Below are 23,275 nucleotides of genomic sequence, written 5' to 3'. Positions count from 1 at the left end.
CCCCCAAACCCCCCATTAACACAAGGACCCCAGCACCGCAACCTCCTCCAGTGACACCCCCGGCACCCCAAACTCCCCCTGATGACAGGCCCAGCACCCCCAAACCCCCCCGCTGACACCCTCGGTACCCCAAACTCCCCCGGTGACACCCCCAACTCTCCCGTTAACACACGGACCCCAGCCCCCCAAACACGGGGGAGCATTTTGGGAGGAGTTGGGGGCTGCGTGTCCCCACGGTGCGAGGCGGGACACGCAGTAACCCAGTGAGCCCCACTCCCAGTTCCACCAGTGACCCCAGTTCCGCGGGCAGCCCGGGGGAGGGGTCGGTGCCAGCCCAGCTCCCTTTGGGAGGCACAGAGGGGACACAGGGCTGCCCCTGCCTCCCGCTCCCAGTACCGGACTCCCGGGAATTTCCGCCTTGCGCCACCGGCCGGGCCGGGCGGGGCCGCTGGAAAGCCCCCGGGTCTGCGCGGGGATGTCACTGTCACCCCCCCGGGGGTTTCTGCGATGGGGAAACTGAGGCAGGAACCGGCTCCAACCTCCCGGTTCCGGGGGGGAAGAGGCGATTCCCGGCACTCTCTGTGGGATGGGGGAGGGTCTGGGGGAGGCTGGACAGACCAGGCTTGGGGACACTTTGTGACTTTATTAAAAAGGGGGCTGTGTGAGGGAGGGGTCCGGCCCCTCCCCGCGTGTCACGGTGTCCCCGAGGAGGGGTCGGGGCGGCGGCGGAACACGGCGGTGCACGGGGGACGCCCCGCGCGCTGCGCCTTCTGTCCCTCCTCTGTCACCGACGGCAGCAGCGGCACCAGCGGGTCCGCGGCCTGCGGGTGGCACCGGGGACATCCCGGTGACACCGGAGACCTCCTCAGTGAGCCCCCACTGCCCCTCCAGTGAACAGCCCGTTGTGCCCCAGTGCCACCCCATAACCCCCAGTCAGTCACCCAGTATCCCCCACCAACCCCAGTGCACCCCAGTTATCCCACAGTGTTCCCCCACACTCCCAGTGCCCCCCGAATTAGCCGCCAGTTTCCCCCGTTCAATCCCAGTGTCTGCCGTGCTCCTCAACACCCCCCAGTTCCCCCCCAGTTCCCCCCAGTTGCTCTCACCAGCTGGGCAGGGGGCACGGGCTCAAACAGGGGGTGCTCCCCAAAATGCTGCAGCATCCACTCGTGCAGCTCAGGCACATCTGTCACCGTGTACACCAGGCCCTGGGCACCCCAAAAACACCGTGACACCCCAATCCCCCTCCGTGCAGGCACCCCCAAAACACCGTGACACCCCAACCCCTCTGTGTGCACCAAACCCAGAGGGACTTCAAAATCAGGGACACCCCAAAACCTCCCACTCCCAGAAAGGCTGGAACCATCGCCCCCCAACAATCCCGGAGGATCCCGAGGAATTTGGAGATCCCTGGGGGCGCTGGGGAGGGTCAGGGGGAACTGGGGACCCCTGGGGGGGACAGGGGCTTCCCTCACGGGCACAACACAGAGCTGTGCAAGGACATGGGGGTGTGGGGGGGAGCCCCGGGGGTGTCAGGAGGTTCTGGGGGGGGTCAGGAGGTTTTGGGGACCCTGGGGGTTTGGGGACTCACCCCGGGGCGCAGCACGTAGCCGTACTCTGCCAGCATGGCGGGGCTGATGATTCTCCACTTGTGCTTCGTGCGCTTGAAATGAGGGTCAGGGAACAGGAAAAACAGCTTGGAGAGCTGGGGGGGCAATGGGGGGGATCGGGGGTCAGCACCCCACTGCCATCAGCCCTACCAGATCCCCCAAACCGCACTGCTGAGTGCAGGCTGGGCCAGGGGAAGGGGAACAGAGGAGGGGCTGGGGGGTCCCCATGTGGGACCAGCTGGGATGTGCAGGGGGGTCTCAGGGATTTTGTGGCGTCCTGGGACTGCTGGAGGGGACCCAGACGGGTCCTGGGGACTCAGGGGTGTCCCCGGGGTGGGGGAGGCATTTTAGGGGGTACCAGGGGAAGGAGGGGGCAGGTGTTTCATCGGCTCCCAAGGTTTGGGGAGGGGGATCTCAGGGCGGTCCAGAGGACGCAGATATTTCAGGGAGTGTTGGGGGGTGTTGCGGGGGTCTCGGGGTCTCACTTGGGCCCGGCGGAAGAAGTGCGGCAGGTGTTTCATGGCGTTGCCTCTCACGCAGGCCACGTTGCCGAAGCGGCCGGGCTGTGCCGCCCGCAGCGCCCGGATCCGAGCGCGGGTGAACGCGGCCACCTTCCCCCGCAGCTCCAGCCCCAGCGCCAGCGTCTGCGGGAAGCGCTCGGCCAGCGCCACTGCGGGGGCGGCCGGTCAGACCCCCCGGCAGCGCCTCGCCCCCTGCGCTGCCCCTCCCTGACCCCCCCCACCCCGGTGCCCCCTGCCCCCCAGCCCCTCCGTGCCCCCCGTGCTCACCCAGCAGCCCCCCGTAGCCGCACCCCACGTCTGCGAACTCCACGCGGGCCGGGGGGGTCCCGGGGGGGGCGTCGGGCGGAAAAAAAGTCGGGAACAGCGAGGCCCAGTCCATGTCCTGAGGGCGGGGGGGGCTGCGGGCACCGCGGGGCTGTTACTGCCCGGGAACCCGAGCGGGGGCACCGGGGGGCAGGGACCGCCTCACCGGGAGGGGCACGGGGGAGATACAGGGCGGGAGGGGCGGTCGGTGTGACCGGGAGGGGATGGGGAGGGAAGGGATCCAGCCCGGCTGTTCCTGGGGGCGGCCAGGTTACCGGCGGTGCCCCACGGGGCCACGCCGGGGGGCCCCGACGCGGCCGCTGGGGCGGTCCCGGGACCCGGCCCGGGTGTTACGGGGGGTCCCGGGCGGGTCCCGGGGCTGCCCGCACTCACTAGCGCAGGGTGTGGTCGGCCAGCGGGTTCGAGTGCGCGCGCTGTCGGTAGAAGCGCTTCTGGGGCGGCAACGCCGCCTCCTCCTCCTCCGCCGCCATGGCAGCACCTTGCGGCGCGGAACTATGACGTCAGAGTGCGACGCGGGGTTGTGACGTCACATGCAACATGCCAGCAGGGCGAGCCTTGGCTGCTCCCCCCGTTCACAGCGCCCCCTGTCGGCCCAGCGCCCCTCCCCAGTGCCCCCCAGTGCTCCCAGTGACCCTCCCCAGTGCCCCCCAGTGCTTCCAGTGGTTCTCCCCAGTGCTCCCAGTGACCCTCCCCAGTGCTCCCAGTGACCCTCCCCAGTGCCCCCCAGTGCTCCCAGTGATTCTCCCCAGTGCCCCCCAGTGCTTCCAGTGATTCTCCCCAGTGCTCCCAGTGATTCTCACCAGTGCCCCCCAGTGCTCCAAATGATTCTCCCCAGTGCTCCCAGTGCCCCTCTCCAGTCTTCCCAGTGCCCCTCAGTGCTACGAGTGTCCCCCAGTGACCCCCAGTCCTACCAGTCTCCCCAGTTTCCACAGTGTCCACAGTCCTCCCAGCCCCACCAGTGCTCCCCAGTCTCCATCCTCTCGGTGCTCCCATTGCTCCCAGTGTCCCCCATGCCCCAACTTCACCTCCCCTGGAGTGCCCCCATGTCCCCTACCCCGCCATGGCCCCTGCCAGTGTTCCATCCCCCTGGTGCCCCAGGGCCCCAGTTGCCCCCACTGCCCTCAGTCCCCAGAGGGTCCCCAAGTCCCCCCAACACCCCAGTCCCTCGAGTACCCCACAGCATCCCCAGTCCCCCCAGTCCTCCCAGCACACCCAGTGTTCCCAGTTCCCCCACCCCCCACAGTGTTCCCAGTTCCATCCCCCCCTCCGCGGGCTCTTCCCGCTCTGGGCCGTTTGGGGAATTCGGCTGCGGCCAAGCCGGGGGCGATTTCTGGGAAGCCCTGGGGGTGTCGGGAGGACCGGGGGGGTTGAGCAATGTGGGGTCAGACCCGCCCGTCCCGTCCGGTCGCTTCCCGTCCCGGCCGGTCCCTCCGGGGCTTCCAGGAACGGCACCGGGCGGGGGTCCCGGGACGGGGTAGAGGGTCAAGGGGGGACGCAGGCACCGACCCCTCCCCCAGCGCCCAGACCCTCCCAGGGCGTCCCAACCCCCCCAGGGCGTCCCGCCCCAGCGCTGACCCCGGGGGACACCAGGGCCACCATTAACCCGGTGACGCAGGCGGTGACGCAGCTGCGCGGGGGGTCTCGAGCGGGGCCGGGGGACCCGCGGGGAACCGGGGCGGGTTGTTCATTACCGGGGTTCATTAGCGGTTGTTCATTATCCCGCGGAACACTCGGGGTCACCTCCTCACCCCCCCGGTGAGCCCGGCTCAGGTGGCATCGGGGACGGGTCTGTGACACCCCCGCATTGGTGGCACTGGGAGGGGGAGATGGCATCCGAGGGGTGACACGGGACGGCTGGCACGGGGGGTGGCGTCTGGAACTGGAGGAAGGCTGGCACTGTGTCCCCCTCCCTGGCCAGGGACAGTGGGACAGGGAAAGGGGTGAGCTGGGGCAGGGGGACACTGGGGGACACAGGGCTTGGGGACAGCAAGGACAAGGAGTGAGAAGGAACACGGGGGACAGGGACAGCAAGGACAGGGACGTGGGACCAGGGACATCGGGATGAGGGACATGGGGCCAGGTATACCCAAGGCCATCAGGGACACCAGGGACTGGGGACAGGGACACTTGGATTGGGGACACGGGTGTGACAGGGACATGGACAGCAGGGACACGGACAGCAGGGACCAAGGACAAGTGGACGAGGCACACGGGGCCAGGGATACCCTGACCAAGGACCCTGGGATCAGGGACATCAGGCCCCCAGGGCTGTGGTGATACCAGTGGCACTGGTGGCATTGGTGTTGATGCGACAGTGACAGGAGCAGGAAGGGACAGGTGGTAGCATTGGGAGGAACCCCTGGAGGGACTGCTGGGGTGAGATGGGGACAGGGCTGGGAGTGGGGTGACACTGGGGACCGGGGTGGGGGGACAGGAGACACCAGGGATGGGGCAAGGAAGGGGCTGGGACCGGGGGTGACCAGGACACTGGGGACACTGGGGACAGAGCAGCAGACAAGGGCATGGGGGGAGGGGACAGTGGGATAGGGCAAGGGACACCAGGACCGGGCTCTGCTGTGCTGGGAAGGAGAAAGAGGACACTGGAATGGGCAAGGAACACTGGGGACTGGCTTGGGGACACCAGAGATGGAGCAGGGGACATTAGGACCCACCCGCTGACACCGGCATGTGACAGGCGACACTGGGGACACCGGGGGACATTGGGATGGAGGAGGGGGGAGGGCGGCACGGCAGGGGACATCAAAGGACGGAGAGGGACACCGGGATGGGGAAGGGACAGGTCAAGGTGCGGCAGGGACCCACCAGGGGACAATGGGATATAGGATGGGACACGGGGATGGTGCAGGTGACACCGGGGACATCGGGGGATACTGGGGGACACCAGATGGAGCAGGGGACACTGAGGGACATTGGGGGACACCGGGATGGGGAAGGAGACACCAGGGGACATCAGGGGACATCGGGGGACACCTGAGGACACCGGACCGTCTCCGGGACAGAGCGCGTGCCGTGGGCGGAGCCCCATCACCAGCTGAGGGGGGCGTGGCTTAACCGGCATCGGCCAATCATATTCGGGGGGCTCGACCTAGCCCCGCCCCTTCCACGATGGCAGCGCCGGGGAGCCACGTGGGGACCGGGGGGGGCCGGGAGACGGAGGAAGAGAACGGAGAAGAGGAGGAAGAGGAAGAGGAAGAGGAAGAGGAAGAGGAAGAGGAAGAGGAAGAGGAAGAGGAAGAGGAAGAGGAAGAGGAAGAGGAAGAGGAAGAGGAAGAGGAAGAGGAAGAGGAAGAGGAAGAGGAAGAGGAGCAAGGAGAAGCAGCAGAAGCGGCGCTGCGGGCCGTGTTCCCCCGCGACCCCGCGCTCTTTGCCGAGCTGTTCCCGGAGCGGCGCCGGTTCCGGCTGTGCGGGCGCGTCCTGCACATCGCGGAGCACCACGGGCCGCGGCTCGGGCCGGCCGGGGCCGTCTGGGAGGCGGTGAGCGGCACCGGGGGGGGGGGGGCACGGGGGAAGTTCCCGGGTCGCCGGGGCTGTAGGTGACATCCCGGGGACACCGAGGTCTGGGGAGGTCCCGGGAAACTCCGGGTGATGGGGAAAGCCGGGGGATCCCGAGTGTACGGGGATATCGGGGACACCGGGAGGGGGGAGGTGACATCCCGGGCGTACTGGGAGTGATGGCGAGGGGCGCACGGGGTGATGGGGTGGCGGGGGATCCCGGGGACATCCCGGGGGTGGCAGGAAGGATGCGCGGTGGGGGACCTCGACAGAATGGGGGTACCGGAGGGGTGAGGAGGGTCTCGGGGGCAACGGCGGCGTTGTGACATCGCGTTGGGCACCGGGAATGATGCATGATGGGGGTGGGTACCTAGTCATGGTACCCGAGAGAAAAGAGAATGGGGAACACCGGAGGGGTTGGGGGCACCGGGAATGGGCACCCTGAGAAGATGGGGGGATGTCCTGGGCATCCTGGAGCGGTGGTGATGCTCGGGGGGCGGCTCACTGGGGGTGGGGATGACCCTGGAGGCCACGGGAAGAACCGGTGGAGGGGCCTTGGCGTTGGGGGGTCCCTACGGATCCGTGGGGAAGGGGTCCCTCACGGGGGGATTAGGTCAAGGGACTCCGTAGGCTCGGCCTCTCCGCAGTGCCGCACCCCAACCCCCACTTTGTGCTCCCCCAGGCCCTGTCCCTGTGCCGGTTCCTGGGCGAGCAGAACCTGGAGCTGGCGGGGCGGCGGGTTCTGGAGCTGGGGGCCGGTACCGGCATCGTGGGAATCTTCGCTGCCATGCTGGGTGCGGGGGGGACGGGGCGGGCCTGGGGCGGGGGGCACTCGGGGGGCTGGGGGGGACACCCGTGCGGTTGGGGCTGCACCTGTGGAAAGGGTAGGGGCACCTGTGGGACCAGGGACGGGCACCCCTGGGATAGGGGGGCACCCATGGATTGGGGGGATCCCCATTACTCTGCCCAGCACAGAACTGGAAACTGGTGTGAGCAGCCCTGTGGTTTATTGCGATCCAGGGGAGGTGGTTAACCCCCCTTTTGACTCGAGGTTTAGTGGGGTCGGGGAGGGTTTGGGGAGGTCCAGTGGGGGTGACCCTTACTCTGATTCGGGGTTTTTCGGGATGGGGGGGGGGGGGGGTTTACTGGGAATTTGGGGTGGGGGATCAGACTGGGGTGACCCACCCGTTGATTCACGGTAAGATGGGGTCTGGGGGGGTTACCTAGGGGGCTGTATCCCCTGACGGCCGCGCTGCCGGTGCAGGGGCGGAGGTGACGCTCACGGACCGGCCGCCGGCGCTGCCGCAGCTGCGGGAGAACGCGCGGCGGAACTTCCCGGGCGGCGCGGGGGAGCCGCGGGTGCGGGCGCTGCGCTGGGGGCGGGACCAGCGCCGCTTCCCCCCCAAATTCCACCTCATCCTGGGCTCCGACATCGTGTACGACCTCCGCGCCTTCGCCCCGCTCCTGGGCACCCTCCGGCACCTCGTGGTGCCCCCGGCCCAGGCGCTGCTCAGTGCCCGCCTGCGGGGCGGCGACGCCGGCGCCTCCCGCTTCTTCCGCCAGATGTTGCCCCCGTTTTTTCGGGTGCAGCTGCTGCGGCGAGAGCCGGAGGGGGACATCGAGATCTACGCGGTGACCCCCCGGGAGGGAGGGGGAGCCCCGCTGGATCAGGGCAGGGGGGCGCAGCCCATCCTAGCGTCTCTTACGGGGGGCTGGGGAGGTCCGGAGGGGGATTAAATGATCCCGAGGGAGCCTCAGTACAGCCGATTCTGTGTGATTTGGGGGGGCAGGGGAGGCTTTGGGGTGGGGGATCCAGTCTGGGGGGGGCTGTCCGGTGCTGGGTGGGGGGAGGCGGCTGGGCAAGGTGGGGGGGAGGTCTGTGAGGGTCAGGGAGATCTGTGAGGGTCGGGGGCATCTGTGAGGACGGGAGGGGGGTCTGTGAGGGTCAGGGAGATCTGTGAGGATCGGGGGTGTCTGTGCGCACCGGAGGGGGGTCTGTGAAGACCGGAGGGGCATCTGTGAGGATCGGGGGGGCTCTGTGAGGACCGGGGGGGGTCTGTGAGGGCCAGGGAGGTCTGAGAGGAGCGGGGGCTCTCTGTGAGGGCTGGGGGGCTCCGGGATTCTCTGTGAGGGCCGGGTGTCTTTATGAGGGTGCGCAAGGGACGGGTCAAGGCTGCGGGTGCTCGCTGAGGGCCCGGGGGGGTGTCTGTAAGGCTCAGGGGTGGGGGGGGGTGGTTCGATCCGCGCAGTTCCACCTCCCCTCTCCCAAAATTTCCCTCCAGCCAATACCGCGGGTCCGTCGCGCCCGCGTGACGTCACATAACCGCAGCCAATCGTGTGCCGGCGGTCTGACCCTTCTCGGCGCTCGTAGCGCGGGGCTGTGACGTCACATGGGGCCGTGACGTCAGGCGGCGCGCCGCGGGCAGGCCGGGATGCAGCGCGCGGCGCTGGGCGCGCTCGGGGGGGCGGCGCGGGTGAGCGGGACCCCCGGGACCCCCAGCCCTGGGACCCCCCCCGCCCATCCCCAAGCACCCCCTGCCACCGCTCTGCGCTTTCCCACCCCCGCTCCGGTACCACCCCGTGACCCCCCCATGCCGGGACACTCCCCGCGCCAACCGGGGCCTCCCTGTACCCATCCCCCCTCCCTGGATCCTCCATTCCGCACCCACCGGGACCCCCTCCAAACCCTGGGGGCCCTTCCTCAGGCCCGGCTCCGGGGGTGCCGGTGCCTCTGACACCCCTGTCCCCTGCAGGCCCCGCCGTGCCGCTGGTTCAGCGCGGCCCCCCCGGCGCTGCGGGATCTGCGGGAGCTGCGGGCGCGCACGGGGCAGCCGGTGATGCGCTGCCGGGAGGCGCTGGAGCGGGCGGGGGGCGACCTGCGGCAGGTGCGGGGGTCGGGGGCCCTTGGGCAAGGTGGGGTGGGAGCGGTGGGAACTGGGGGGACCTGGGCGGGAGGGTGGGGGAGCCAGGGGGCGAACAAAGGGGGCAGCGGGGTGGGGGACACAAAAGCCGGGGGGATAAGGAGGACCTGGGGGAGGGGATGTGGAGCTGGTGAGGGGGGATGAGCAGGGTGAGAGGGGGCAGGGGGTCTTTAGGGCAGCTGGAGCAGAGCAGATCCGTCCGTTGGCGGGCGGGAGGGCTGCGGGGTTGGGTCTGGTCTGTGTCCTCTTCGTGTCCCCCAGGCCGAGGGGCAGTGACAGGGGACACTGGGATGACCCTGTCCCCTCTCATCTGTCCCCCCCAGGCCGAGGCCTGGCTCGAGGCCGAGTCGCGCCGCCGGGGCTGGGCCCGAGCTGCGGCCCCCGGGGCTCACCGGGCACGGGAGGGGCTCGTGGGGGTCCTGAGCGAGGGCTCAGCCGCCGTCATGGTGGAGGTGAGTGATGGGGTTTGGGGGGACCTCAGTTTCCCCGGGGGAGGGTCTCTGTGTCCCCAGGGTCACTGTGTCCCCCCCCCCCAGGTGAACTGCGAGACAGATTTCGTGGCGCGGACCCCCGACTTCCAGCAGCTTGTGGAGATGGCAGCCAGAGGGGTCCTGGGGCACTGCCAGGGGGCCTCGGGCACCAAGGTGGGAGACTGGGGGGGATGGGATGTCGGGGGGGTTCAGATATCAGGGGTGCTTTGGGGTTCCAGGGGGTGTTTGGGGAATTGGGTTAACACAGAGAGTGTAGGGTTGTTGGGGTGCCGGGGTGTTAGGGGCGGTTTTGGGGGTGCCAGGGCAGGGTTTGGGGGTGCTGGGGTGCCCTTCTGACCTCTCCCCCCTAGCACCTGCTGCGAGAGGATGAACTGGCCCAGCTGCGTGCCGGGAACGGGGGGGACCTGCTGAGTGACCACTTTGCGCTGGCTATGGGTGAGTGGGGACCCAGGGCCTCTCCCAGTACATCCCAGTATGCCCAGTGCCCCTCTTGTGCCCATCCCGTGCCCCTCCTCAGTATGCACAGTGCTCCTCTGAGTCTGTTCAATGCCCCATCTCCTGCCCAGTGTCTGTCTCACTATTCCCAGTCTGCCCAGTGCCCTTTCTATGCACATCCCAGTTTGCCTCCTTGATGTCCCAAGTCCCCTGAACCCTAGTCCCCAGTAATGCCGAATAACCACCCCAGTACCCCAAAAATCTGACAGTCCCAGTGACCCCCAGTGCCCCCAGTCCCTGTCCTGGCACTGGGCGGGCAGAACCCCTGGGGTGGTTACTGGGGGAGCTCTGGGCTGGGGAGGAGGGTGGTCCAGGACCCTTTTCAGGGAGTTCTGCTCTCTGTGAAGGCTTTGTGATCACCCCAATTTTGGGTGTGCTTGTCGTGACCCCCACCCCTCTGTCCCCTCCAGGCCGCCTGGGTGAGCGCCTGGCCCTGCGCCGAGCCGGGTGGCTCCGGGCCCCCGGTGGCTTCGTGGCCACCTACGCTCATGGCTGGGTGCCCCCAGGGCCCCCCGTGGCCATGGGCACCTATGGTGCGCTGGTGGCCTGTGGGGGGCCAGCCCCGGGGCCCCCCCCACCTGAGCTGCAGGAGTTGGGGCGCAGGGTGGCCCAGCACGTGGTGGGAATGGCCCCCACCTCCCTGGGGACCCCCGACGACGAGCTGGGAGGGGACACGGAGACACGGCTGCTGGCACAGGGGTCCCTCTTGGAGCCGGGGGTCCCCCTGGGCCGGTACCTGCGGGACCGGGGTGGGCTCCAGGTCTGGGACTTCCTGCGCTTCCAGTGCGGGGAGGAGCCCCCCCAGGAATCCCCCCCGGAGCCCTCAGCCCCCCCAGCCTGAGGGACGTGGCTCAGGGGCTTCAGCCCCTTGCTATCCCCCCAGGGGACACACACACACACACTGCACCCCACCGCCCACGCCACGGTGGGGGCAGCACGAGCCTCCCCCACAGTTTGGGGGGATGAGGCTGAATAAAGGTGCAGAAGAACCAGCCCAGGTGTTTTGTTGGGAAGAGAAGGGGGGAACCCAACATCCCTTGCCCTGCCCCTCCCCCTAGGAATGCTCCCCAACCTTCACTTGCCCCCTCTGAGCTCCCCCAGGAGCCCCCACTCTCCTGCAGGTTTCTAATGGCAAACCCATACAAAGACGGGCTCATCTGACCCCAAAGAGCCAGAACCTCAATGTGGGGGGACAGGAGTGAGGGGCCCAGGGTTGGGGCTGTGGGAGCACCCCCAGCCCATTGCTGACACCCCCCGGGGCGGGTACTGGGGGGTCACAAGGGACATGGGGGGGGTGTGACAGAGAGGGGCGAGGGACATGGGGAAGGCAGGGACACAGGAGCAGGTGGGAACACGGGAACAGCTGGGGACAGAGGAACAGGTGAGGACACAGGAACAGCTGGGGACAAGGGAACAGCTGGGGACAGGGGAACAGGTGGCTAGGGGGGGATCAGAAGTGGGGGTGGCAGGAGTTGGGGTGAAAAGCTGGGGGGGCCGACACCCACCAAGAGACGCCGGGGGTCGAGGGCAGCTGCTCCTCACCCCCCATCCCCCTCCCACGGGACTGCCCCCCCCCACGCGTGTCCCCACCTTGTCCCCCCCCTCCGTGACGTCACCAGCCGCCTCCCGGGACAAGTAACCGGGAACAGGCCGGGCTGGAACAGCCTATCCTGGATTACTTGAACCGGGCTGCGGCCGCCGAAGCCCCCCCGGACTCCCCGTTACCCCCGGGTCCCTCCATCCTCCGGCTGGTCCCGCTGTCACCGCCCGTCCACGGGGTCCCCGGGCGTCTCCGTTCTCCCGGCAGCGGCGGGGGGATGACACGGAGGCGTCCCGGGGAGGGACATCAACAGGAGGGTGACAGCGACCGGGGGGACACGGGGGAGGGGGGGTGACACACGCGCCGGCCCCTCCCGGTGCCCGCCCCTCCCCCCTCCCCCCCGTACCTGCCGCTCCCGCCGCCGTCGGGCCCGGGGGGGGAGGGGAGGGGCGGGGGAGGGGCGGGGGGCGCCCACCGGAGCGAACGGGGCCGCGGCGGTTTCGAGGCGCCCCCGCACCGGGGGAGGGGCGGGGCCGCGGCCCGGGGTTTGTTAGGGACGCTCGGGGGGCGGGGCCGGGGTGGCCTTGAAACTGGCGGTGTGCGCTGATTGGCTGGGCGGGGAGGGGGCGGTGCCAGGCCGTGTTTACATCGCGCGGATCCCGGTGAGGGGCGGGGCTTCGCTGAGCCACGCCCCCGTCACGTAAGGGGCGGGGTTTCCCGACCGTCCCCTCATGAGTGAAGGGGTGGGGCCTGGGCGGGGCTCTCCGCTTTTCTGAGCTAAATATTGTGAAATAATTTTATTAAATAAGACGGAAAATCCCTTTTCCCTCTAGATTTATTCGAGGGAACCTCAAATTTCTCCCGCTTCAACCCCTAATTCCTTTTTTTAATCTCAGTTCCACCTAATTCACCTCAAATTCCTCCTGTTTCAACTCCCAACTCCTTCTTTTCATCCTAGTTCTACCTAATTCACCTCAAATTCCTCCCGCTTCATACAAATTCCTTTGGTTTTCCCAAAATTCCTAGTTCCCCCAAAATTAAATCCTGCCTATTTCACCTCAAAACTCCTCGTCTTTCATCCTAATTTCCTCTTACTTCACACAAATTTCTCCGGTGTTCCCTCAGTTTTCCACAAAGGAAATTATTTTCTTGGGTTTGGGGGTTATTTTTAAAGGATTATCTGTAGAAAAAAAAAAAAAAAAAAAGTGGAATCTCCCGGTATCCGCAGCCAAAATCTGGGGCGTTTTAATCCTCTTCGATTACCGAACGAAACTCATCCCGGGGCGGTGCCAGACCCAGTTCCGGGGATAAATGGGACAAACTGGGAATTTGCTGACCGGAGCGTCCGGGCGTTCCCTGGCGGAGCATCCAGCGGGAAAACTGGGGCGGACTGGGAGAGGTCTTGGGGGCGGACTAGGACTGGACTGGGACTAGACCGGGGGCGGGCTGGGATTGGGCAGGACTGGACCGGACTGGGAATTCTGGGCTGGGAGCAGACTGGGAATGGTCTTGGAGCGGACTGGACAGGAATGGGGCCGGACTGGAACTGGTCAGGACTGGACTGGGACCGGACTGGAGGCGGGCTGGAACTGGATGGGACTGGACTGGGAGTGCTGGGCTCGGAGCAGACTGGGAGCGGACTGGGACAGGACAGGACTGGACTGGGACTGAACGGAACTGAGACTAGACTGGGAGCGGACAGGACCGGACTGGGACCAGACTGGGACTGGACTCGGGACCGGACGGGATTGGGACAGAACCGAGGGCGGACTGGAATTGGACTGGGACCGGACCTAGACCCCCCTTCCCGCCCCACCAACATCCGGGTACCTCGAGCCGCAGCCCCGCCCACCCCCTCTGCCTCCCCATTGGTTGCTGCTGCATGACGTCACTGTGGGCGGGGCGCCGCCCCTTCCCAGGGAGTCCCAAAATCTCCCCCAGCTCGGCCTCGTCCCTCAGCTGGGCCCCCGAGCGGGACACGGCCGGACTGGGGGCAAACTGGGACTGGACTGGGAGAGAACTGGGGGCGGATTGGGACTCGACAGAACTGGACTGGGAGTGCTGAGCTGGGAGCAGACTGGGAATGGTGTTGGAGCGGACTGAGAGAAGACTGGAGCCAGACTGGAATAGGACAGGACAGAACTGGGAGAGGACTGGGGCTGGACTGGGACTGGACAGAACTGGGAGCGGACTGTGGTCCTACAGCGACCCTGCAGCCCCAGACCCCCCAGTCCCGCCACCACCTCCCACCAATGGGGCAGCTTTGGGTCTCCACTGAAAATCAATCCCTCGGCTCCAGTTCCCCGGTGAGCCCCAGATGGATCCAGCACCTCCACCACCACCCCGGCCCTGTCCAGTGCCACCAGTGCGTGTGGGGATGGGAAATTGGGAACAGATGGAATTCCCTGGGAAAAGGGACTGGGTAGCAAAATTTTATTTCTAAAACAGGCTGAAAACTGCGGAGAAGGAAATTCCTGGCGCTCCATCACATTTTTCGGGAACTGCTGCCCTTGAACCCTTCTGAGGGTGGATTTGGAGCTCTGGAAACACCCAAAACTCCTGGAAATGCTGGGAAATGCCTCTGACCCTTGTGCCAACCCTGGCCCAAGGCCAGAGCCTGGCAGCAAATCTGGCTTTTACTGGGAATTCTGGAAATAACCTGGAAAATCGCCAAATTAGGGAAATCCCCAAGGATCAAAGTCATACTGGAGTGATCAGAATGGAAATCCAAGAAACATCAATGGACTCTTCCCAGAGCTGCCATTTGGGGGGAAAAATGGGGAAAAGCTTTGAGGGGCCCAGAGCTGCCCCTGTCCTGTCCCAGGACCTGGTGGCTCCTCCTGGTCCTGCTGTCCCTGAGGTCCCAGCTCTGCTCTGCTCCTGCCACACGCCCAGGGCTGGGGTCCTGGGGCATGGAGGGGTCCCAGGGGTCCATCCCCCACTCCGGGGGTCCTGGAGGTCCGGTCTGGTCCTGGTGCCGTGGTCACCTGGTGACGGACGGGTCGGAATCCACGTGGCCCAGGAGGAAGAGCTCGGGGCTGGCGGCGAAGCCCAGGCGGCCCTGGGGGGATGAAGGCAACAGTTAGTGCTGAGGGGGTTTAACAGGCCTGAGCTGAGCCTGGTTTAAGGAAGACTGAGCCAAAAGAGAGTTTAACCAAGTCCAAGTTGGTTTAAGGACGCCTGAGCTCAGCCTGGTTTAATGAAGCCCAGGTAATGAAGGTGAAATGGAGGCTGGTTTAACAAAGCCACCATTTAATGAAGCCCAAATGGAGTCGGGTTTAATAAAGCCACCAATTAATGAAGGCTACACTGAGCCTGGTTTAACAAAGTCCAAGCTGAGATGGGTTTAATGAAGCTTATATTGAGGATGGTTTATCAAAGCCTGAATTAAGCCAGGTTTAATGAACCCGATGTTGAGCCCAATTTAATGAGCCTGAGCAGGGCAGGCTTTTAATGAAACCAGAGCTGATTCTGGTTTAAGGAAGCCCCAGCTAAGCCCAGTTTAACAAAGCCTGAGTGGGTGCCAAGATGGCAGCCCTGGCCATGGCTCCAGAGTCATGAGTGCCCCATCAATTAGCACTGACAAGAAGGAATGGTGTTAATTGGGAGCGGATCCCACTGTTAATTGGGGCAGATCACAGTCCAGCCCCACCCAGGGCTCCGAAAGGCCTCTCCCTCTGCAATTAACTGCTCAATTAAATTCAGGGTGCGGATTGGCCTTAATTAGCAATGGCTGCACAAGCTGCTTAATTACAAGACACTGCAACCCCTCCAGCTGGCGTTAAACGGGACTGAGCCTGTGCCAGGCTGGGCCAGAGCAGGATAAAAACAGGAATTGCGTTTTTTTGGCAGAGCTGGAGGGTTTGGCTGGAGCAGGGCAGGATGGATGTGCTGGTCCCTGATCCCAGTGGAGGAATTCCAAGGGGAAGGCACTGCAGGGTGAGGGACCCTGTGCCCTCCCAGGGATGGCACAGCCACAGCAGGACCCTGGCAGCGAATCCCACGGGACTGGGACGTGCCCCAGCTCACCCTGATGCTGTTTTGAATTTTGCATTTTTTTTTTTTAATATGTTCTGTGTATTCTTTGCACGTGCAGTTGTAGCTCTGTAGCCTATTGGATTAATAACTCCCAGTACTTTTCCATGGCCTTTCCCTAGGCAGAAAGACAAAACAAATTCCAGAGCTCTGGAACAGCTCTTGGAGTTTTTCATGGACAGAGCACAGCCAGTGCCGAGGAGGGGACTCCAGAAAAGGGAGTGGAAATTGCATCACCACTTATCCTCCTAATTGGTGCTTTTATCAATTATGTAATCTCCTAAAACGTATAAAAACATCCTCACCCCTGTGGGGGTGGATTTTGTGGACATCTTTCCATAACCACCCCCGAAGGCCTTCAAATAAAGATCCCCTTTTATGTGAACTCTGTACTAAAATGATCTCAAGTTTCACTTCCAGCCTGGGGAAAAGGGAACAGCCCCAGCAGCTCCAGCATCAGCACGTTGGGGGCTCTGTCACAGCCAGGAACGGCCCCAAAAAATGACCCAGGAAGCCAAGTTGGAAAAGTCTCCATGTTTTAATGGGAATGGGGGTTTGTACAGCCAGGACCAAAGGGAAAACCCCCAAATTAGTGCAGCACGGGGCAGAGGCCACGGATGGGGACCCGAGCTGCAGGCTCCATGCACAGGCAGTGTTTCAGCCAGGAGAGCTGACCCCTCTCAAGCCAAAATCCCCAACCCAGGAAAGCTGGGGATGGTACAGTGGGATTCCAAAGCCACCTCTGGTCCAGCCCCTCATCCCCCCACCCCACAAATCCCACAGCTCATGGCTGCTGTGTTGTGGGAATGGCTGTAAAAGCTACAAATGTTACACTGCAGGGTTAAATCCTGCTGGGATTCTGGGATAATTACAGGAAAATTGGGAATCCATTGTGGTCAGGGGGTGCTGCAAGTCTCAGCTGGTTTGGGAAAGGGTGGGAAGAGGCATCTGATCCTGCCTCAAATTAAAGGGGAGTTTTCCTGCTGGGCTCTCAGTGTTTTCACCTTCACCCCTGGAATGGGTCCTAGGTACCAGGGAACAGCCCCAGAGCTCAGGCAGTGATGGAGAAAACTTTACAGAAGCTCAGAGCAGCAGGGGCTGCCCTGCCCTGAGAAGAAATCCCCATGGTCACATCCCAAACATTCCCAAGAGTTGGATAGTGAAGGGATTTTATTCCAGAGAGAATTCCCTGCCTGGGACTGGGAGTGCAGGGAAATGTCAGTGGGCAGCGAGGGATGGACCTGACCAGGTATCCCAAATAAATCAGGATTGGCCCCAGGAGAGGTTTGGGGCCCCCCCTGCTCCATCCTGCAGATCCATGAAGCATTTTTGGGATCTAAACCCATGGAGCTGTGCCTCAGCTGCAGCTCCAGCTGGACAGAGAAGGGAATTTCCCTAAATAACCCAAATCTGAGCTTCCAAAGCTCAACTCCCATGATTCAGAGATCCAAATGCACCCCAACAGGCAAGATGGAGCCCCAAAACAGCCCTGGGAGATCCACAGGACACCCTGTTCCCTCCATCCCAATCCACTCTGTCACACTCCTGGCCAAGCTTCTTCCAAAATTCATTAAACAAAAGGGGGAGGATGGGAGGGAGTTAAATCCAGGACAAGTGAGAGCAGCAAAGAAACCCCTGGAAAAGGCTCTTGAAGCCTCCACAGCCTGATTTTCAGTTATAATCCAGGGATTTTTGAGAACTCCAAGAGTATTTCCATGGATTACAGGGAATAAAGTCATAAAATCATAAATAACCACGAACTCGTTTCATTTGCTGACCCCAAAATCCCACACTGGGCCATTAAAAAGCAGTAGTGCTAAGATTAATGCTCAGTTTTCCCATCCTCGTGGGAATGGGAAGTGTTTTCCAGTGTAAAATAGCAAATCTGCTCAGCCTGGGGCACTGGAGGTAGATCCAGCTGTAGTGTCACCCCATGCCCAGCAACAGCAGCGTCCCCAAATGTCACCCAAAAGGGGATTTGGGGGATTTTTTTTTAGCTTATTTGCCTATTTTATCCAGAGCAGCGCTGCTGGAGGTCAGTGTTTGTGTTACAGGGAGGTTCAAACGCTCCGGGGTGAGGAATTTGGAGGCATTTCAAGGAAAACGGGGAGGGGTGAGGCTGCTCCTGTGCCCCTCCCCGGCCGCGTCTCCCACGCAGGGATGATTTGGGGGCTCAGCAAAGGAACCGAAATCCCCGAGGATCCCGGCGTGGCGCTGTCCTTGTGTCCCCAGGGCACTTCTGGTGGCTCTGCTGAGCTCCGGCCCCGCCTATTTGGGGGGGTGGGAGGGCGGCTGCTCCAAGTGCAGGGTCCGGGTGACGCTTACCGTGTTCCCGCAGGCCAGGAAGGAGGCGCCCAGGGCAATGAGGCACAGCCACGTCTGCGGGGACAGGAGGGCACGGTCAGGGTGGCACAGGGACCGCGGCGGCACAGGGACAGCGTTAGAACTACATATTATATTATATATTGTATTGCACATATTATATATTGTATGGCACGTATTATATTATATATTGTACATATTATATTATATATTATATTGTACATATTATATTACTATTATATATTATATTGTACATATTATATTACTATTATATTATATATAATTTCTATTTTATATATAATTTATATTTCATATATAGTTTTTATATTATATATGTATTAAGTATATTAAATACATATTCTATCTTCTATTCTATAATAATATCATAGTCTATTATTATAATATTATATTATTATATAATATATACATAAATATCAAAATGAATGCTATGTATGATGTTGGAAAACTCTGCTGCATGAATATAGTTTCTTTTAGTTCTGTTATTAACAAAAATTAGAAATAGTACTGTGATAAAATTTTTTTTTTCTTGGAGTATAACGTGGTGATGTAAAAAAGCTTTTGTTCATGGAACTAACTCAGAGAATGGTATAAAGATAATCAGGGAAGTCTTCACATTTTTGGATTATCCTATCTGGATGAAGACAGGGGTGATGAACACCAGAACTCCAGAAAAGGAATTTATTGATCTCTGTTATCAGGGAGTGTGCCAACAAGAAGGAGCCACAAGGAAAAAAAATTAAAAAAAAAAAAATGTTGATTTACAGGTGAGGGGGGTGATTTTGAATAAAGCATGAAGGTCTATGAATATGTAACAGGTCAGTGCATTTAAAGAAGTTTTCTGAGTTAAGGTGTGCTCTGGCTGAATGCCCAGCACCTGTCCGTTGTAACCTTTTGCTTTATTGTCTCTTACTGTCTTCTATTAAACTCTTTAGAACCTACCAGGAAACGGAACCTTGTTTTTCACACAAGGAATCCTGGCCTGAGCTGGGGCAGAAAAGCCTCTGGGATCACTGGGTCACTGGCCAGGCCACCATGGACCATGTTCCCAGGTGCCACATCCACGTGGCTTTCAGTGCCTGCAGGGATGGGGACCCCACCCCTGCCCTGGGCAGTTGTGTCAGGGTTGGACAATCCTTTCCAGGCAGGAATTCTTCTCAGAATCCAACCTAAACTTCCCTTGGAGGCTGTGTCCCCATGTCCTGTCACCTGGGAGCAGAACCTGACCCTCACCTGGCTGACCCCTCCTGTTGGGCAGGTGTGGGGAGCCACAAGGTCCCTCCTGAGCCTCCTTTTCTCCAGGCTGAGCCCCCCCAGCTCCCTCAGCCTCTCCCGGTGTTCCAGACCCTTCCCCAGCTCCTCTCCCAGTTCTGAATGTGCTCCAGCCCCTCAATGTTCTGCACTCAGGACCCCAAACCTGAGCGTGGGTGGGGTAAACCCCAGTGATGGCCCCATGGGGATCACTCATGGGATCAGGAATGGGCCAGGATGTGCCACCCAAGGAGCTGTGGCCAATGGCTCCGTGCTCAGGTGATGAGTGGGTGTCTTCGTTTGGAGCTGCCAATACAAATAAACTTATTTTTCCTGTTGTGAGACAGAACCAGGAGCAAAAGAGCAAGGCAGTCTCTTTGTTTATGTAGTTAATAAATTTTCTTTTATACTCTCTCAGGTTTTAGGCCTGCCTTGCTCTTTTGCTCCTGGTTCTGTCTCACAACAGGAAAAATAAGTTTATTTGTATTGGCAGCTCCAAACGAAGACATTAATTTGGTGCATTGGCCGGGAAATCGAAATTAAACCCAGACAGTGGGACAGACACTGGTCCCTCAGTGTCTGTACTGGGACAGCAGAGTCACAGCAGGTGACACAGAGCAGAGTGGGGAGGGGACAGTCCAGAGGGGTGGGATCTGTGCAGGGGGACAGCCCAGGCTGATCCTGGGGGCTTCCTGCCCCTCTGTCCTGCTCAGGTGAGACTCCACCTGCAGAGCAGCCCCAGGGCACCGAGGTAAGGAGGACGTGGAGCTGCTGGAGCAAGCCCAGAGGAGGATTTTGGGAAAGAATTCCTCCGTGTGAGGAGGCACTGGCACGGTGCCCCATCCCTGGAAGTGCTCAAGGCCAGGTTGGACGGGCTGGGAGCCACCTGGCCGGGGGGGAGGTGTCCCTGCCCAGGGCACAGGGGCTGGATGAAATTGCCTTTGAGGTCCCTCCCAGCCCAACCCCTCCTGTGCTTCCATGGTCACTCCACGATTTCCAGCTCTGTGACACCCAGACAGGTACAGGGGAGCCGTGTGCTGCTCCAAAGTCTTCTCCCAGCTGCAAGGGGGCCCAGGTGGGGCCTGACTCACCAGGTACGCCACGAAGGACAGGTAGATGACGCTGAGCACGGCAGCCCCGATGTAGAGCCCCAGGTTGTGCAGGGACATCACGTAGGCCACCACGAAGTACATGTTGATACAACAGATGAGGAGGATCAGGAGACCCCCGGCCACCTTCCAGAACCTGGGAGCAAGGTGAGACACAGTGGGGTGAGGTGGGGGACGCTGCAGGTGAGGACAGGGCACGGTCTCAAGCTGTGTCAAGGGACAATCAGGTTGGATATTAGGAAAACGTTTTTCACGGAATGAGTGATAAACTCCTGGAATTGTCTGCCTGGGGAGGTGGTGGAGTCACCATCCCTGGATGAGTTTAAACAAAGCCTGGATGTGGCACTGGGCGCCGTGGTCTCCTTGAGGTGCTGGGGCTGGGTTGGACTCAAGGATCTTGAAGGTCTCTTCCAGCCCAAAATTCTGTGAATGCTGTGAGATCTGCCAGGTGAGGGGCAGGTGTGCCCAGATGTGCCCAGGTGAGGGGGGCAGGTGTGCCCAGGTGAGGAGATGCACAAGGTGAGAGGCAGGTACGCCCAGGTAAGGGGCAGGTGAGGGACAGGCGTGCCCAGGTGAGGGGCAGGCATGCCAAGGTGAGGGGCAGGCGTGCCCAGGTGAGGAGATGCACCAGGTGAGAGGTAGGTATGGCCAGGTGAGGGACAGGTGAGGGGCAGGCGTGCCCAGGTGAGGGACAGGCGTGCCCAGGTGTGCCCATGGTACTCACAGCCCATTGGCGAAGTCGTGCATGACGCTGGGCAGGCTGGTGAAGGTGAGCACCGGGATCAGCGCGAACGGGAGCTGGAACAGGAGAACAGAGAGGAATGAAGAGTGGGAGCAGCTCTGACCATCACAGAACCCTGGGGTGGTCTGGCTGGGAAGGGACCTTACCCCTCATCCCTCCACCATGGCAGGGACACCTCCCCTGCCCAGGCTGCTCCAACCTGGCCCTGGACACCTGCGGGCCGGGAGAGCCCGGTCACACCTGGCCAGGTGTCTTGGGTTGCAATGCAGAATGTGACCAAAAGTTTGGATTCTGTCACCATCTGTTAAACCAGCTGGGACAGTGATCCTGATCTCTGTGGGGAATATCTGCTGTTGATGGGCCAGGTGTTAAAATCAGGTGTTGCAGTGTTCTTTATCTTGCTCACAGCCCATCCTCCCTCCAGGAGATCTCTCCTGTTCATGGCCATGCAGTCCCAGGGCAGGGCTGATCAAATTCCATCATCCCATTGGGAGATGCTCCAGCCAGGGCAGGAGCCAAGAATTTCCTACCCAGATCAAAGGGGAGATTTGGAACAGCAGAGCAGCCTTTTCCCACTGGATCCCAGAGGAAAACCAGAGCCTTCCACATCATCACTGGGAAAACTGCACCTTGTGCAGGAGCCCTGCTCCAGCAGAACCACATCTGTCACTGCAGGAGGATGCAGCCACCATGGAATGGGACTGCACCAACCCTGCCTGACTGACGGGGGCACCTTGGATTCTCCCTCTGACCCTGCTCTGGGTTTGTTCTCTGCAATACTGGATTGCTATTTTAATTTTCCTAGTAAAGAATTGTTATTCCTATTCCCATATTTTTGCCTGAGAGCCCCTTAATCTCAAAATCATAATAATTTGGAGGGAGGGGGTTTACATTCTCCATTTCAAAGAGAGGCTCCTGCCTTTCTTAGCAGACACCTGTCTTCCAAACCAAGAGCCCAGGTGCGCTCACCTGGAGGCTCATGAGGACGTTGAGGAAGTCGTTCATGCCCGTCAGGTGCTCCACGTCCTGGAAAATGGCCACGAAGAGCGTGGGGGTGACGGCGATGGAGCGCGTGAGCAGCACCCGGGCAAAGCGGGACCAGCGCAGGTTCAGGAAGCCCTGGGGGGCACAGGGAGGCCATGAGTAAGGAGTGAGTAAGGTGTGAGTAGTACAGGACCTGCACAGGTTCAGGAAGCCCTGGGTGGGGTCATGGAGCAGCAGGGGTGAGGAATATGGAGTGCAGGAGCAGTGCAGGATCAGGAACCTCTGGGGGCTGAGATGGTGAGGAGGGAGTGAGGAGTAAGTAAAGAGTACAGACGAGTGAGGAGGACAGAACACAGAGCAAGGAGAACGTTGGGAGGAGTATGGAGAGAAGAGCGAGGAGTGGATGAGAAAGGAACATGGAGCAGGGAGTACTGAGCGAGGAGTGAAGAGTCAAGGAGTAAGGAGTGTGGAGTAAGGAATAAGGACTGCAGGGAATAAGGAGTATGGAGTAACTACAGGAGTACTACAGACTATAAAGAGTATGGAAAACAGCAAGGAGAACATAGTGAGGAGAGGCAGGAGTACAGAGTGGGGAGTAGATGAGTAAGGAATATGGAGCAAGGAGTACAGAGTGTGGAGTGAGGAGTAAAGAGACAAGAAGTAAGGAGTATGGAGTAAGGAATAAGGACTACAGGGAGTAAGGAGTATGGAACACAGAGCAAGGAGAACACAGTGAGGAGTAGAGAGGGAGGAATACAGAGTGAAGAGTGAGGAGTGGATGAGTAAGGAACATGGAGCAGGGAGTACTGAGCGAGGAGTGAAGAGTCAAGGAGTAAGGAGTGTGGAGTAAGGAATAAGGACTGCAGGGAATAAGGAGTGTGGAATACAGAGCAAGGAGAATGTTGTGAGGAGTAGAGAGTCAGAAACAGCCAGTGAAGAGTGAGGAGCAATGAGTGTGAAGTACAAAGTATGGAGTAGATGAGTAAGGAGCATGGAGCAAGGAGTAGAGAGTGAGGAGTGTGGAGAGAGGAGTAAAGAGACAAGGAGTAAGGAATTAGGACTACAGGGAGCAAGAAGTACGGAATACAGAGGAAGGATGGAGTCAGGAGTGAGGATGAGGAGTGAACAATGAGGAGCGAGCAGTGAGGATGAGGAGTCAGGAGTGAGGATGAGGAGTGAACAATGAGGAGTGAGCAGCGAGGATGAGGAGCAGGGACTCGTTACCTCCATGACGAACTGGCCCGAGTAGGTGCCCGTCATGGTGGAGCTCTGCCCGGCCGCCAGGATCCCGATGGCCCAGATGTAGAGAGCAGCGGGGCCGAAGTAACAGCCCAGGACCACGCCCTGCCAGGGGAGGGAGCAGCTCGGTCAGCCCGGCCCTGCCCAGGGCAGCGAGGAG

At 61.2% G+C, this 23,275-nt stretch overlaps 4 protein-coding genes across 10 annotated transcripts in view; 2 read left to right on the top strand and 2 right to left on the bottom strand.

The window, feature by feature from the left end:
- Nucleotides 1-628: 628 nt before the first annotated feature.
- On the bottom strand, nucleotides 629-3,037 carry METTL1 (methyltransferase 1, tRNA methylguanosine). Its single transcript, XM_014891812.2, has 6 exons — nucleotides 2,828-3,037; nucleotides 2,399-2,529; nucleotides 2,096-2,280; nucleotides 1,592-1,705; nucleotides 1,107-1,208; nucleotides 629-821 (listed from the first exon to the last, which is right to left on the bottom strand). Exons 1-6 carry the CDS (start codon nucleotides 2,923-2,925, stop codon nucleotides 693-695), a joined length of 759 nt encoding a protein of 252 aa, XP_014747298.1. The 5' UTR covers nucleotides 2,926-3,037; the 3' UTR covers nucleotides 629-692.
- Nucleotides 3,038-5,561: 2,524 nt separating this feature from the next.
- Nucleotides 5,562-7,735, top strand: EEF1AKMT3 (EEF1A lysine methyltransferase 3). The gene is made up of 3 exons (XM_014891813.2): nucleotides 5,562-5,950; nucleotides 6,651-6,762; nucleotides 7,233-7,735. Exons 1-3 carry the CDS (start codon nucleotides 5,582-5,584, stop codon nucleotides 7,703-7,705), a joined length of 954 nt encoding a protein of 317 aa, XP_014747299.2. The 5' UTR covers nucleotides 5,562-5,581; the 3' UTR covers nucleotides 7,706-7,735.
- Nucleotides 7,736-8,274: 539 nt separating this feature from the next.
- TSFM (Ts translation elongation factor, mitochondrial) lies at nucleotides 8,275-10,867 on the top strand. The gene is made up of 6 exons (XM_088180661.1): nucleotides 8,275-8,442; nucleotides 8,722-8,853; nucleotides 9,213-9,341; nucleotides 9,426-9,533; nucleotides 9,731-9,815; nucleotides 10,286-10,867. The coding sequence occupies exons 1-6, from the start codon at nucleotides 8,401-8,403 to the stop codon at nucleotides 10,714-10,716; spliced, it is 927 nt and encodes a 308-aa protein (XP_088036787.1). The 5' UTR covers nucleotides 8,275-8,400; the 3' UTR covers nucleotides 10,717-10,867.
- A 2,967-nt stretch (nucleotides 10,868-13,834) lies between these two features.
- The window catches only part of SLC11A2 (solute carrier family 11 member 2), a 23,937-nt gene continuing 14,496 nt past the window's right edge, over nucleotides 13,835-23,275 (bottom strand). For 6 of the 7 annotated variants that reach the window (XM_088180680.1, XM_088180681.1, XM_088180677.1 and 3 more), the window contains 6 exons: nucleotides 23,101-23,220; nucleotides 21,862-22,011; nucleotides 20,875-20,948; nucleotides 20,133-20,286; nucleotides 17,776-17,829; nucleotides 13,835-14,476 (listed from right to left, as the gene is read on the bottom strand). In XM_088180680.1, the coding sequence (XP_088036806.1) occupies nucleotides 14,399-14,476; nucleotides 17,776-17,829; nucleotides 20,133-20,286; nucleotides 20,875-20,948; nucleotides 21,862-22,011; nucleotides 23,101-23,220 (630 nt within the window). In that variant the 3' untranslated portion in view covers nucleotides 13,835-14,398. Of the gene's footprint in view, nucleotides 14,477-17,775; nucleotides 17,897-20,132; nucleotides 20,287-20,874; nucleotides 20,949-21,861; nucleotides 22,012-23,100; nucleotides 23,221-23,275 lie in introns of all 7 variants that reach the window. The other variant, XR_015808791.1, reaches the window with a different exon arrangement.

The sequence above is a fragment of the Sturnus vulgaris genome, chromosome 30 (genome assembly GCF_052056855.1).
Source record: "Sturnus vulgaris isolate bStuVul1 chromosome 30, bStuVul1.hap1, whole genome shotgun sequence".
Lineage (NCBI taxonomy): Eukaryota > Metazoa > Chordata > Aves > Passeriformes > Sturnidae > Sturnus > Sturnus vulgaris.
This window is presented reverse-complemented; position numbering and strand designations above follow the sequence as displayed.